The sequence below is a fragment of the Saccostrea cucullata genome, unplaced genomic scaffold, assembly GCF_032062105.1.
Source record: "Saccostrea cucullata isolate Sc308-1 unplaced genomic scaffold, CSIRO_AGI_Scuc_v1 ctg226, whole genome shotgun sequence".
Taxonomy (NCBI): Eukaryota; Metazoa; Mollusca; class Bivalvia; order Ostreida; family Ostreidae; genus Saccostrea; species Saccostrea cuccullata.
In genome coordinates this window covers 323,621-336,660 of record NW_026931887.1, presented here as the reverse complement: position 1 = coordinate 336,660, position 13,040 = coordinate 323,621, and the positions used below count along the sequence as shown (strand labels likewise).

Sequence of the window (13,040 nt, the reverse complement as noted above, 5' to 3'; positions counted from 1 at the left end):
TATGCTCTTGTGACATATTGAAAAATGTGTTAACATGGTGGCTTTGTGATTTTTAATAGATATACTGTATATTTTTTGTCTCGCCTGCGACGAATGTCGCGAAGCGAGACATAGCGACCATAGATTCCGTCGTCGTCGTCGTCGTCGTCGGCGTCCAACTTTTGGTTAACCCAAATGTCAAAGTTTTATAAACTGCAATAACTTTCTCAAATTTTATTCAGTCTTCTTGAAATTTGGACACAATATTCAGTATGGATAAAAATTTATATCCCAAGTATGATTTTGAAAAAAAAAATTCAAATTTTTCCGTATTTTTTCCTTAAGTTGGACTTAGTTTTTTCATGATAATTTATGGTGAAGACCTATATTCCAGCAACTATAAGTTATAGGGATATGATAATTAGTCAGTGGATACATCATGGGTAACCACAAACGTCAGTACCAGAATTAGGTCATCTTGACCTACATTTTTCTGCATGAGTGACTTTGGTTAAATTTTTGGTGGAGGTCCATATCTCAGCATCTATAACTTATAATGGCATGATGATTTGTCATTGTACAGGTTATAAGTAACCAACAACATCAGTACCAGAATTAGGTCATTTTGACCTACATTTTTCTGCATGAATGACTTTGGTTAAATTGATAATGGAGGTTCATATTTCAGCAACTATAACTTATAGTGGCATGATAGTTAGTCAGTGGATACATCATGGGTAACCACAAACGCCTGTACCAGAATTAGGTCATCTTGACCTACATTTTTCCGCATGAGTGACTTTGCATAAATTTATGGTGGAGGTCCATATCTCAGCAACTATAACTTATAGTGGCATGATAATTTGTCAGTGGATACATCATGGGTAACCACAAACGCCTGTACCAGAATTAGGTCATCTTGACCTACATTTTTCCGCATGAGTGACTTTGCATAAATTTATGGTGGAGGTCCATATCTCAGCAACTATAACTTATAGTGGCATGATAATTTGTCAGTCTACACATCATGGGTAACCAACAATATCAGTACCATAATTAGGTAATCTTCACCTACATTTTCTGCATGAATGACTTGATACATATACAGTGGATTTGATTTCAAAATGCAAGTTCAAATTATTGCGACTCATAACACGTTGCAATATTCGCAATAATAAAAACATCACAATAATTTGTGAATTTACAGGGTATATGTATATATATATAAATGCCAATATAATCGCCAAGGGATTAGATATTAAGTCAGCTGTTCCATTTCTTTATTATTGTATTTTTGAGTTATTCCTTCTGAAATGTCAATAAATGCTTCAGTTTATCAGACAATCATTTCTTACTAACCACAGCGACAGCAGGCGAGACACAGGGTTGCGGGCAACCCTTACGTACTTTTTAAAATATGTACTATATTATCATGTATTACTTCTAAGGCTCAGTTTATGATTTGCTTGCTTCCATTTTGTTTATATGGCCAAAAGAAAATGTTTTTAAGAAAAGATTGATTTAACAATCTTTTTACCAGCTACATTTCTTGGGGCTGTTAAAAAGTTACCATTGGCTCTACAATGAAGTATATTTTAAGAAACATGAGTTTTCATCCATGTCTGTTTATCGCAGGCAGTTGTGTTATTATAATACTTAGTATAGGTCAAAAATTTTATTTCCGAAACAAGTGCCTGTGCTGTTTATCCATATAAAAATTACTATAGAAGGTTGTGAACAAAATTTGATTTTTGTTTAAAAGGAGTTCCTGAAATGAGGAAGAACTGATCAGTACATCAAAACAAGGATTTCTTCATCAATAACTCAGACCAAGGACTTAATTATTGGTTTATAGAACAAGGAAGTATTGATCAGTACCTCAGACAAAGAAGTACTGACTGGTCTCTGCCTCTGGTAAAATGAAAATAGGTCAGTAACTCAGAAGAAGGAAGTATGCTTAAACAAAGCTAGAAGTACTGATTTAAAAAAAAATTTTTAAATGTAGAAAATTTTATTATGTTTGTATTGGGCAATTTTTAATTTGATGTCGGTATGCATGGATTATTTTACAAATATGACACTGAAAGATGATGAAAGTGATTGGATAGAGAAATCGAAAAAGCTCAAGGGGTTTATATCACTTTGAACTGTCTTCAATCTCCTGTGGGTCTGATATATTTATTTCGAAATGGGGGGGGGGGGGGTCGCGGACGCCTATGTAACACAGTCCATGTTGTTCTTTCGCTAGGCGGTTCGATTTGTTTTACATGGTTTCTGTTTGTTTCATAGGCGTCGGAACTGGGAGGGGGGGAGCTTAGCGCCCCCCTTTTTTTTGTTGCAAAAATAGGCATTATATAGGCATTGAAAATTGGGATTTCCTTTTTTTGTTGGTTTAGCCCCCCACTTTCGATTAGCCCCCCCCCCCCCGAAACTTTCAATTTGCTTCCGACGCCCATGTGTTTAGATAAAAAATATCGGACCATTGGATCATTAGGTCAAGCCTATAAAAAGCCTGACATAGACACGTGCTTGCATGTGGACGGACCCCTCCCCCCATGTTCCGTACCCCGGGCCAAGGGTTCTTTGACTTTTTTAATAAAATATTTTTCTATGACTTATTCGCAGCTAGAGTATTAAATATGAAAAACAGTTCTGTTTTAATACTATAGAGTATATGGATTTTTATAAAAGGCTAGGTTTAGCGCACAGGCTCCTGACGTTACTTATTTTTCTTTTAATAAAAAAAAATACCCTTACCTTATTATAAGGTAAGGGTCTTTTTTTTATTAAAAGAAAAATAAGTAACGTCAGGTGCCTGTGGTTTACCTTAAGTTTTGAATTTTTTACTTGTAATACTTTGCTAATTACGTCATAAAAATATTTTATTTAAAAAGTTCAAAGAACCCTTGGAGCGGGTACGGAACGGGTGGGGGTTTCCGTCCTCAAGCACCTGTGAGCATAAAATATGTACCGTTACTCCCTTTTTATGGTTTACAAGGGCGGGGTGATAAAAACAATTAATAGATCTGAAGCTTGAGGTCTATGCTTGAATTAAACAACTGCCTCAGATGTACACGTATGGAACGCCAAATTAACATATATTCAAATATTTATACCTATCTTCAAATAATTGTACCTATCTTCAATTCATTTGAAGATAGGTACAACTGAATTAAAGATAGGTGCAATTGAATTGAAGATAGGTGCAATTGAATTGAAGATAGGTGCAATTGAATTGAAGATAGGTGCAATTGAATTGAAGATAGGTGTAAAGAATTATACCTATCTCTAAAGAATTAAACCTAGGTACAAATGAATTATACCTGTCTTTAATGGAATAACACCTATCTTCAATTCAATTAAAGATAAGTTCAGTTGAATTATACTTATCTCTAATTCATTTGAAGATAGGTATAATTGATTTAAAGATAGGTACAATTGATTTAAAGATAGGTACAGTTCATTTGAAGATAATTAAAATTCATTTGAAGATAGGTACAATTGTTTGAAGGTAGGAACAAATATTTGAATGTATGTTAATTTGGCGTTCCATACAGATGACAGGTGACCTAATCAGATCCACTTTCAAGAAGGGAGGGGGCTTCCAAAAACAAAATCTGAGGCGACAGTGATTTGTCAAATATCGACCTTAAAGCAATAACAAAAGGGGGCCATGGGCCTGCTGAGATAAAAAAAAATTGTACATGCCGGAATGCTTTGGGATGACGTGATTTTTGTTTTGCTTTTACACTCCCAAAGCCGTATCCGGTATATGATAACGCGTAGTACTGATTTTGTACATTGTGACTCTCTAGAAATTATGTGCTAAATTCAGGTTTTAGTCAAAAATATGGACTCTAGACAAGAGGGCTTCATTGATTGTCACACACACCTAGCGGACTCAGTGTTTGAAAATGACATCCAAGATGTATTGGATAATGCTCGAAAATCTGGTGTGGTCGCTGCTCTGGTTTGTACAGAAACACCGGCCGATATCCCCATAGTACTGCGCCTTTGTGAAAAGTTTCCAGATATATTGTTACCTTGTCTAGGGATTCATCCTGTACAGAAGGACTCAAATGATGTCGAACGATGCGTCAGTCAAAAAGATCTGGATAAGGCCATATCCGAGATAGAGAAACGTATCGACAAAATCTGTGCCATTGGTGAGGTGGGATTAGACTTTCAACCCCGAATTACACCAAACCCGGAACACAAGGAAGCTCAGAGAAATGTGCTTAAAGCTCAAGTGGAATTAGCTAATAAGTACAATTTACCTCTGAATGTACATTCGCGGTCTGCTGGAAGACCAGCAATAGCTGCCCTGAAAGAATTTGGTGCCAGAAACGTTCTCATGCATGCTTTTGATGGTAGACCGAGTATTGCAATGGAAGGCATAAAGGAGGGATATTTCTTCTCTATTCCCCCATCAATTGTACGAAGTGAACAGAAAGTCAAACTTATTAAGCAGTTGCCAATGGAGCAGATTTTACTTGAAACCGACAGTCCTGCATTAAGTCCTGTGAAGGGAGAAAGAAATGAACCGTCTAATGTAAAAATATCCTGTGACCATATTGCCAACGTGAAAGGTTTAACTTCAGAAGAAGTGAGACGAATTACAACACAAAACGCTGTTAAACTTTTCCCTAAGCTGAAAGATATTTTGAAATAAAATATTGATGCCTTGGACAGAGATAATAGTTAAGTTGTCTATTATAGTAAAGATAACTGGGAGGTAACAAACAACTTCAAAACATTAATTGATAACAATCACTTAATGTTTGAAAGTGCTTAAACGTAAAAAATGTAAATGATTTTCCAATACTCTCAAACTGAAAGTAGTGAGAAATAGGAGCTGAATAAGAATGGAATCAACCCAATCAAAATCTGGCTTATAAAGAAACGAAACTTATTAAATAAGGGTGTGCCAACTAGCACAAATCGTCTATGACAGCTACAATTTGGGATTAGTTCTTTAGACACAATACTTACGTTATCTAATGAAGTACTCGTAATGGTAAAACAAAACTTTAGAAATTTCTGGATAAGTCAGAATTTGCTAGAGACACGATTTCGGAGCTTACTATACATGCACATTAAGCTTTCTTAGCTCCTGACCTATCGACTTGCCTTACATTCCGGTAGAATTTTCAAGTAACATAACCATTTCTATTTGTTTTCTCTGTGATAACTCTTTGAAAGTTGGTAGAGTAGATTTCTTGATGATAGCTAATTGCTTACTGAAAGTCTAGCTGAGAAATGTATTACAAATGTAGAGGGTATAAAAATTTCATTATTTTCAGTAAACTATAGCACCAGCACCCATGCTTTAGATGACCATTCTGTAACGTTTTTACAAAGTAAAAATAATTATCTATCGGGTCCGCTTAGGTTTCCTTCCTAAGAATCATGCACGTTTATAATATAAAATCAAAAGAAACTTAAATAGCAATGGCAAACAAATGAATTAAATTCACTATACATATTTTTCCTTAGTCCTATCTGGATCATGATTAGAAAACTAACTAAAAACGAAGTATAAGAAAAGAATCACTAGTAATCAAACAAATAATCCAATATGAAACTAACCTATCTCTGTAGCCGCAGACTGAGTGGTATAACGAACAATTCTATTGTCTGCAGTCTGCAACTACCCTAAAACATACCCTAGCAATCACAAAGTCAAAGAGACACCTTTATTAAAAGTCACCAAGACACAATATAAATTAAGTCACCAAGACGCTAGTCACAGAGACCTTGATAAGAAACTAGATTCCTGAGCTGAGTGGTCTAACGAACAATTCTGTTGTTTTCCGACACAGCCCAAGAACCTAGTCCAAGAGGTGTTATTCAAGCGACGAGAAACGATCAAGTAAACCGTATACTTTATGGGTGTCCGTATTTAAACCTTTTCTAATTACTAATGATTAGTTATAATTTGGGAACTCTAATCGGCTGTAATATAAAAGTTAATTGGTTAAATATAAAATGATTCGATTGGTCAATTTCAGAGACATTTCAATCCTCCAGTTTCAGTTTCTTTATTTCTTTAAGCCAACTGGCTCATCAGAGAATACAAACATGATAATGATAAGAAAAAAAAACATACAGAGAGAGTGAACGTAAAAAACACATACATGAAAATTATACTATACCTCAATTTTACTTTTTCTTAACATTATTGCATAATATTCGATTTCATTACAATTCTTAACATTGCTCAATCCAGCATTCAAATACATTTGTATTTCCAAAACTTGAGTACACTATTTGGTGTACTTCAAAATCTCATCATCAGTGTTAATCCGATCGGATTTTATAATCCTTTTTAGATTTATTAAGATTTAAAAATAATTTATTTATATGAAAACTAAAAGTTTTCAACTCTCACCGCTGAATTATTCTTAAATTTTGTGATTTAGATTTTATGAAATTACCTTCCTTTTCTCAGTTAAATATAAAACAATAAAATAAGAATTTAATCACTATAAAGAATAAAATATCCAGACTTAAAGTTGTAAGTTCGTTTGTGAAACAAACTCTTCATCAATTCAAACAGATTTTCAGAGAGTAACAGAAATGAGTGTAAAGATGTTTATCATAAATAAATTAAATACATGTTACAAAAATTTATATGTGCTATATATATTATTATTCATAATATTATTTCATTTTTATGACTGTTCATTTATAATCCATAAAGTGGGAGAAAATTGAAGTGGGGAGCTAACTTCCCGATATTGTTCATTTGTAAAAAAAAAAAAAAAAAAAAAAAAAAAAAGAGGGGGGGGGGGTCATTTATTAATTCTTATTTATGGACATCACAACAGATGTACAGTGTAGCATGGGTAAAAAATGAAATAAAAAGAAAACTTGTTGACCAAAATATCCAAAACTGAAAAAGTAATGTTTTAATTCATCAAAGAGTGTAAATTATGGCATTTATAAAGAAATATTTGAATCATAAAAGATAAGTTGTTAATCTGCCTAAAACATTTTTAATTTTGTTATGTAAATTTAGATGCATCAACTCCCTATTGAAATTGGGAGATGGAATGTCTCCCAAGAGAACAAATGATTTGTACTTTATGTGATCTTTATAAGATTGGTAATGAATTTAATCATGTTTTTGAATGTACACAAAAAGAAATTAAAGAGGCTTTAAGCTATAATATATCTAAAACTATCTCACATGCAGACCAAATATGGAGAAATTTAAACAACTTTTTTCAACATTAAACTGTCCAGTATTTTTAAAAAAAATATGCAAATTTTTATTGATTGTCAAACAAATCACAGATGGATATAATTGACTTGAACCTTAGCATAATATTTTGTATTTTATACATGTATTTTCTTTTTTTGTGTGTTTGGATGAAGTCGTAACCCAGATAGAAAAGAAAGCTGATAAAATATGTGCTATTGGGGAGGTGGGACTGGATTTCCAACCACGAATTACACCCGATACTAGTCACAAAGATACTCAGAGAAGTGTGCTTAAAGCCCAGGTTGAATTAGCAAATAAATTAAATCTTCCTTTAAATGTACATTCACGATCGGCAGGAAAACAAACCATAGCTGCCCTGAAAGAATTTGGAGCAAGGATCGTTCTTTTACACGCTTTTGATGGGCGACCCAGCACAGCAATGGAGGGAATAGCCAAGGGGTATTTCTTCTCAATCCCGCCATCAATTGTACGAACTGAACAGATGAAACTGGTGAAGCAATTGCCGATAGACAACATGGTCCTGGAGACGGACTGCCCAGGGTTAGGTCCAGTCAAAGGAGAACGAAACGAACCTGCTAACGTACAAATACCCTGTGATTATATAGCTAAAGTTAAAGGCATGACTTCCCAGGAAGTGAAACGAATTACTTCACAGAATGCCATAAAACTGTTCCCACGACTGAAATTGATACTAAAGTAGTGTACTCGTAATTGTATTGATTGTACATAATGAGTATTATTAAAATGGTACAAGAAAAACCAACCTTTTATTTTAAATTTTCAGCATCCCTTTAAGAATTAGAAGTCTCTATATTCAGTTTCAACAGGTGTCATTTTTTGATTTTGTCTAGATTGGAAATGCATGTTAGAAAGTGGTTGAATCATTATATAATCATCATGTTATCAAATTTTTGATTATCAACATTTATCGAAAATCGGTAAAATGCAGGCGACTTCAGTTTTCCCTCATGAAGATGAGTACATAAATTATTCATTGCAAATCAAATCAGGTGGAGGATATTCAGTCTGCTGCTTTTCTTTTTCTTCTCTCTCTCTCTCTCTCACTACATTCATTACGATTCTTATTTTACCTTATCAATGCAAAGGAATCTGGTGTGTCTTTAAAAGTATTTTAAAAAAATAATTTTCATATTTTTAAAAAATATTTTTTTCCGCTGAGAAAGAAATGTACCAAGGAAACTGGTACGATTGATTTTTTACGGGAAGCCCCGAGTCCCCGTAGAGCACGTTGTATCTACGATATCACATATAAATGTACAATTTATATTGATAATTCAGATATTTCTTTTAAAGACCTCTCATTAAACCTTTAATCTAAACCAGGTGTCTGTTTCATTCTGACGCGAAACTTCTTTATTTGCAAAGTTGAACGACATCAAATAGGAATAAGAGATGGGTACCCCTAAGTGTAACAGACAGACGGACGGACATCCCGATAACTAGAATTATATCATGATACTGCAGTACCCTCCCACTTTTCAAGCGGGGGGGGGGGTATTATAATCGAAGAGGTATCGCGTGTTTTTTTTTAAAAATTGAAATAGCAAAATATCGAATAGGAATCGCAGGAATAACAACATATCGAATAGAAATGGTAAATTATTGAATATAGCTTACATCTTTTCTGAAAAGAATAACATCATCTAACATTAAGGTATCTCATTTTATCAAATAGGAATGATATGTTCTAGAGTAAAGATAATAAAATTGTCGAGTAGGTTTAACAAAAAAGTATAATTATGCAACGTTTTTACATGTCATAGAGAAGAGTATTATAAAAAGCAAAATCACTGACGATATGGGAAGTTTTGTTGGAACGTGTGACGGCTTAGTTTTAATTTTAGCATTTACATACAGTGGTGAAATATCCGGTATTTGACTTTCGCTTAGTCAATGTAAACAGAGTCAGAGACAAAAAACCATGAGTTTTCTTAAAGAAGGATTCATAGATTGCCATACTCATCTTGCAGATTCGATGTTTGATCATGACATCGAAACAGTGATACAGAATGCGAGAAAATCCGGAGTTGCTGCAGCACTGGTATGTACCATAACTCCGAGGGACTTCCCTTCAGTTTTGCGGTTATGTGAGCAATATTCCGACATTCTGGTACCCTGCTTAGGTATTCATCCTGTTCAGAAAGACAGTAATGGAGAGGTGCAGTGTGTTACTCAGAAAGATTTGGATGAAGTCGTAACAGAGATAGAAAAGAATGCTGATAAAATATGTGCTATTGGGGAGGTGGGGCTGGATTTCCAACCACGAATTACACCAGATACTAGTCACAAAGATACCCAGAGAAGTGTGCTTAAAGCCCAGGTTGAATTAGCAAATAAATTAAATCTTCCTTTAAATGTACATTCACGATCGGCAGGAAAACAAACCATAGCTGCCCTGAAAGAATTTGGAGCAAGGAGCGTTCTTTTACACGCTTTTGATGGGCGACCCAGCTCAGCCATGGAGGAAATAGCGGGTATTTCTTCTCAATCCCGCCAACAATTGTACGAACTGAACAGATGAAACTGGTGAAGCAATTGCCGATAGACAACATGGTCCTGGAGACGGACTGCCCAGGGTTAGGTCCAGTGAAAGGAGAACGAAACGAACCTGCTAACGTACAAATATCCTGTGATTATATTGCTAAAGTAAAAGGCATGGCTCCCCAGGAAGTGAAATTAACGAATTACTTCACAAAATGCCATAAAACTGTTCCCACGACTGAAATTGATACTAAAGTAGTGTACTCGTAATTGTATTGATTGTACGTAATGAGTATTTTAAATTAAAATGGTACAAAAAATCCGACCTTCATATTTTAAATTTTCAGCATGCCTTTATGAATTATAAGTCTCTATATTCAGTTACAACAGGTGTCATTTTTTATTTTCTCTAGACTGGAAATGCATGATAGAAAGTGGTTGAATCATTTTATCATCATGTTATTAAATTTTTGATTATCAAAATTTATCGAAAATCGGTAAAATGTTTGCAACTTCAGTTTTCCCTCATGAAGATGAGTACATGTAAATTACTACTATTCATTGCAAATCAAATCAGGCGGTGAAAAATTCAATCTGCTGTTTTTCTTTTTCTTCTCTCTCTCTCTCTCTCTCTCTCTCTCTCTCTCTCTGGTGTGTCTTTAAAAGTATTTTTTTAAAAATAATTTTCACATTATTAAAAAAAAAATTCCCGCTGAGAAAAAAATGTACCAAGTAAACTGGTACAATTGATTTTTTACGGGAAGCTATGAGTCCCCGTAGAGCACGACGTATCTACGATATGCACATATAAATGTACAATTTATGTTAATAATTCAGATATTTGAAAAATTTGATTTATTTTGACCCTTTTAAAGACCTCTCATTAAACCTTTAATCTAAACCAGGTGTCTGTTTCATTCTGACGCGAAACTTCTTTATTTGCAAAGTTGAACGACATCAAATAGGAACTAGTTCTAATTGTAACGGGGACCGTTACAGATGTTCCCCAAACGCTCCCCAACTCCCTTTTTGTGCCATATTCCCTGTAAGCTTCATTAAATAAGGCAAACTCTATGCATTTTTTTTTCCAAGAAGTATACCAAGTATCTTTAAAGTTCAGCTTTGCACGCGTGCGCATGTGAACGCATGTGCGTAATGACCATATCAACTTGTCTACACTATATATATATTTTAATATATTAAATATTGTAGCATTCAATTCAAAAGTTTTAAAAAATACGCTAATTCAAGTGAATTTTTAAATTTACTCATTTCACGCGCATGCATGTGCATGATGACCATACTTCTTGTACCTATGTTCTAAATCCCATCCTGTTTGGTTGATAAGCAAAGGATTATATCCTTTTAAAGTTTCAGCCAATCAGATTGCAGCACATGTACATACGCATGCCTTTATGATAATTCTTTTATATCATGCTGTAGATCTTCATAACTTATGACTATGTTCAAAATTTCAAAGGATTTTATCCCCAATAAAGATATTGAGACTTTAGTTTCAGCCAATCAGAGGGAAGCGCACGTGCATGCGCGTAAATCTTCTATTTTGACCATGTCGTTAACACTTATATCCTAATGGAATTCAAAGCATTTCATCAACAAATAGAGAAGTTATTTGAAAAATTCAGATGTATTTATTTACCCAGGAAGAAGAAGAAGAAGAAAAATAATAATAATAAGAAACAGAGTAAAAACAATATGTTCCCCAACTTCGTTTGGGGAACATAATAAGAGATGGGTACCCCTAAGTGTAACAGACAGACGGACGGACATCCCGATAATTATAATTATATCATGATACTGCAGTACCCTCCCACTTTTCAAGCGGGGGGGGGGGTATTATAATCGAAGAGGTATCGCTTTTCGAAATTGAATATGGATTACATCTTTTCGGAAAAGAATAACATCATCTAATATTAAGGTATCTCATTTTATCAAATAGGAATGATATGTTCTAGAGTTAAGATAATAAAAATTGACAACGTTTTTACATGTCATAGAAACCTTTCCAGTATTATGAAAAGCAAATAAACCAGGAATGTAAACAGAGACAAAAAGCCATGAGTTTACTTAAAGAAGGATACATAGATTGCCATACGCATTCATGACATCGAAACAGTGATACAGAATGCGAGAAAATCCGGAGTTGCTGCAGCACTGGTATGTACCATAACTCCGAGGGACTTCCCTCTGGTTTTGCGGTTATGTGAGCAATTGAGAAAGATTTGGATGAAGTCGTAACAGAGATAGAAAAGAATGCAGATAAAATATGTGCTATTGGGGAGGTGGGGCTTTCCAACCACGAATTACACCAGATACTTAATATTCCGACATTATGGTACCCTGCTTAGGTATATCCCAGAGAAGTGTGCTTAAAGCCCAGGTTGAATTAGCAAATAAATTAAATCTTCCTTTAAATGTACATTCACGATCGGCAGGAAAACAAACCATAGCTGTCCTGAAAGAATTTGGAGCAAGGAGCGTTCTTTTACACGCTTTTGATGGGCGACTCAGCACAGCCATGGAGGGAATAGCCGAGGGGTATTTCAATCCCGCCATTCGTACGAACTGAACAGATGAAACTGGTGAAGCAATTGCCGATCAAATGGTCCTGGATGAAAGTGAAAGGAGAACGAAACGAACCTGCTAACGTACAAATATCCTGTGATTATATAGCTAAAGTAAAAGGCATGGCTCCCCAGGAAGTGAAACGAATTACTTCACAGAATGCTGTAAAACTGTTCCCACGACTGAAATTGATACTTAAGTAGTATATTCATAATTGTATTGATTGTACTTAATGAGTATTATTAAAATGGTTCAAGAAAAACCAACCTTTTTATTTTAAATTTTCAGCAATCCTTTAAGAATTAGGTCTCTATATTCAGTTTCAACAGGTGTCATTTTTTGATTTTCTCTAGGTTGGAAATGCTTCAACCCAAATGCATGTTAGAAAGTGATTGAATCATTTTAATATCATCATGTTATTAAATTTTTCACTATCAAAATTTATCGAAAATCGGTAAAATGCAAGCGACTTCAGTTTTCCCTCATGAAGATGAGTGCATGTAAATTATTCATTGCAAATCAAATCAGGTGGTGGATATTCAATCTGCTGCTTTTCTTTTTTTCCTTCTCTCTCTCTCTCTCTCTCTCTCTCTCTCTCTCTCTCTCTCTCTCTTACATTCATTACGATTCTTATTTTACCTATCAATGCAAAGGAATCTGGTGTGTCTTTAAAAGTATTTTTTAAAAATAATTTTCATATTTAAAAAAAAATATTTTTCTCGCTGAGAAAGAAATGTACCAAGTA

General features: G+C 34.4%; 2 protein-coding genes and 2 pseudogenes across 2 annotated transcripts; all 4 read left to right on the top strand.

The window, feature by feature from the left end:
* Positions 1 to 3,764: 3,764 nt before the first annotated feature.
* Positions 3,765 to 4,684, top strand: LOC134233950 (putative deoxyribonuclease TATDN3). The gene has a single exon (XM_062716007.1). The coding sequence runs from the start codon at positions 3,830 to 3,832 to the stop codon at positions 4,649 to 4,651; it is 822 nt and encodes a 273-aa protein (XP_062571991.1). The 5' UTR covers positions 3,765 to 3,829; the 3' UTR covers positions 4,652 to 4,684.
* A 2,125-nt stretch (positions 4,685 to 6,809) lies between these two features.
* LOC134233942 (putative deoxyribonuclease TATDN3) lies at positions 6,810 to 7,946 on the top strand. The gene is made up of 2 exons (XM_062716001.1): positions 6,810 to 6,827; positions 7,305 to 7,946. The coding sequence occupies exons 1-2, from the start codon at positions 6,810 to 6,812 to the stop codon at positions 7,905 to 7,907; spliced, it is 621 nt and encodes a 206-aa protein (XP_062571985.1). The 3' UTR covers positions 7,908 to 7,946.
* A 1,194-nt stretch (positions 7,947 to 9,140) lies between these two features.
* Positions 9,141 to 10,000, top strand: LOC134233949 (putative deoxyribonuclease TATDN3; annotated as a pseudogene).
* A 432-nt stretch (positions 10,001 to 10,432) lies between these two features.
* On the top strand, positions 10,433 to 12,593 carry LOC134233941 (putative deoxyribonuclease TATDN3; annotated as a pseudogene).
* Positions 12,594 to 13,040: the final 447 nt, after the last annotated feature.

Bases quoted from the DNA above. Each gene is read 5' to 3' on its own strand.
- LOC134233950 (XM_062716007.1), top strand. From the start codon at position 3,830: ATGGACTCTAGACAAGAGGGCTTCATTGATTGTCACACACACCTAGCG.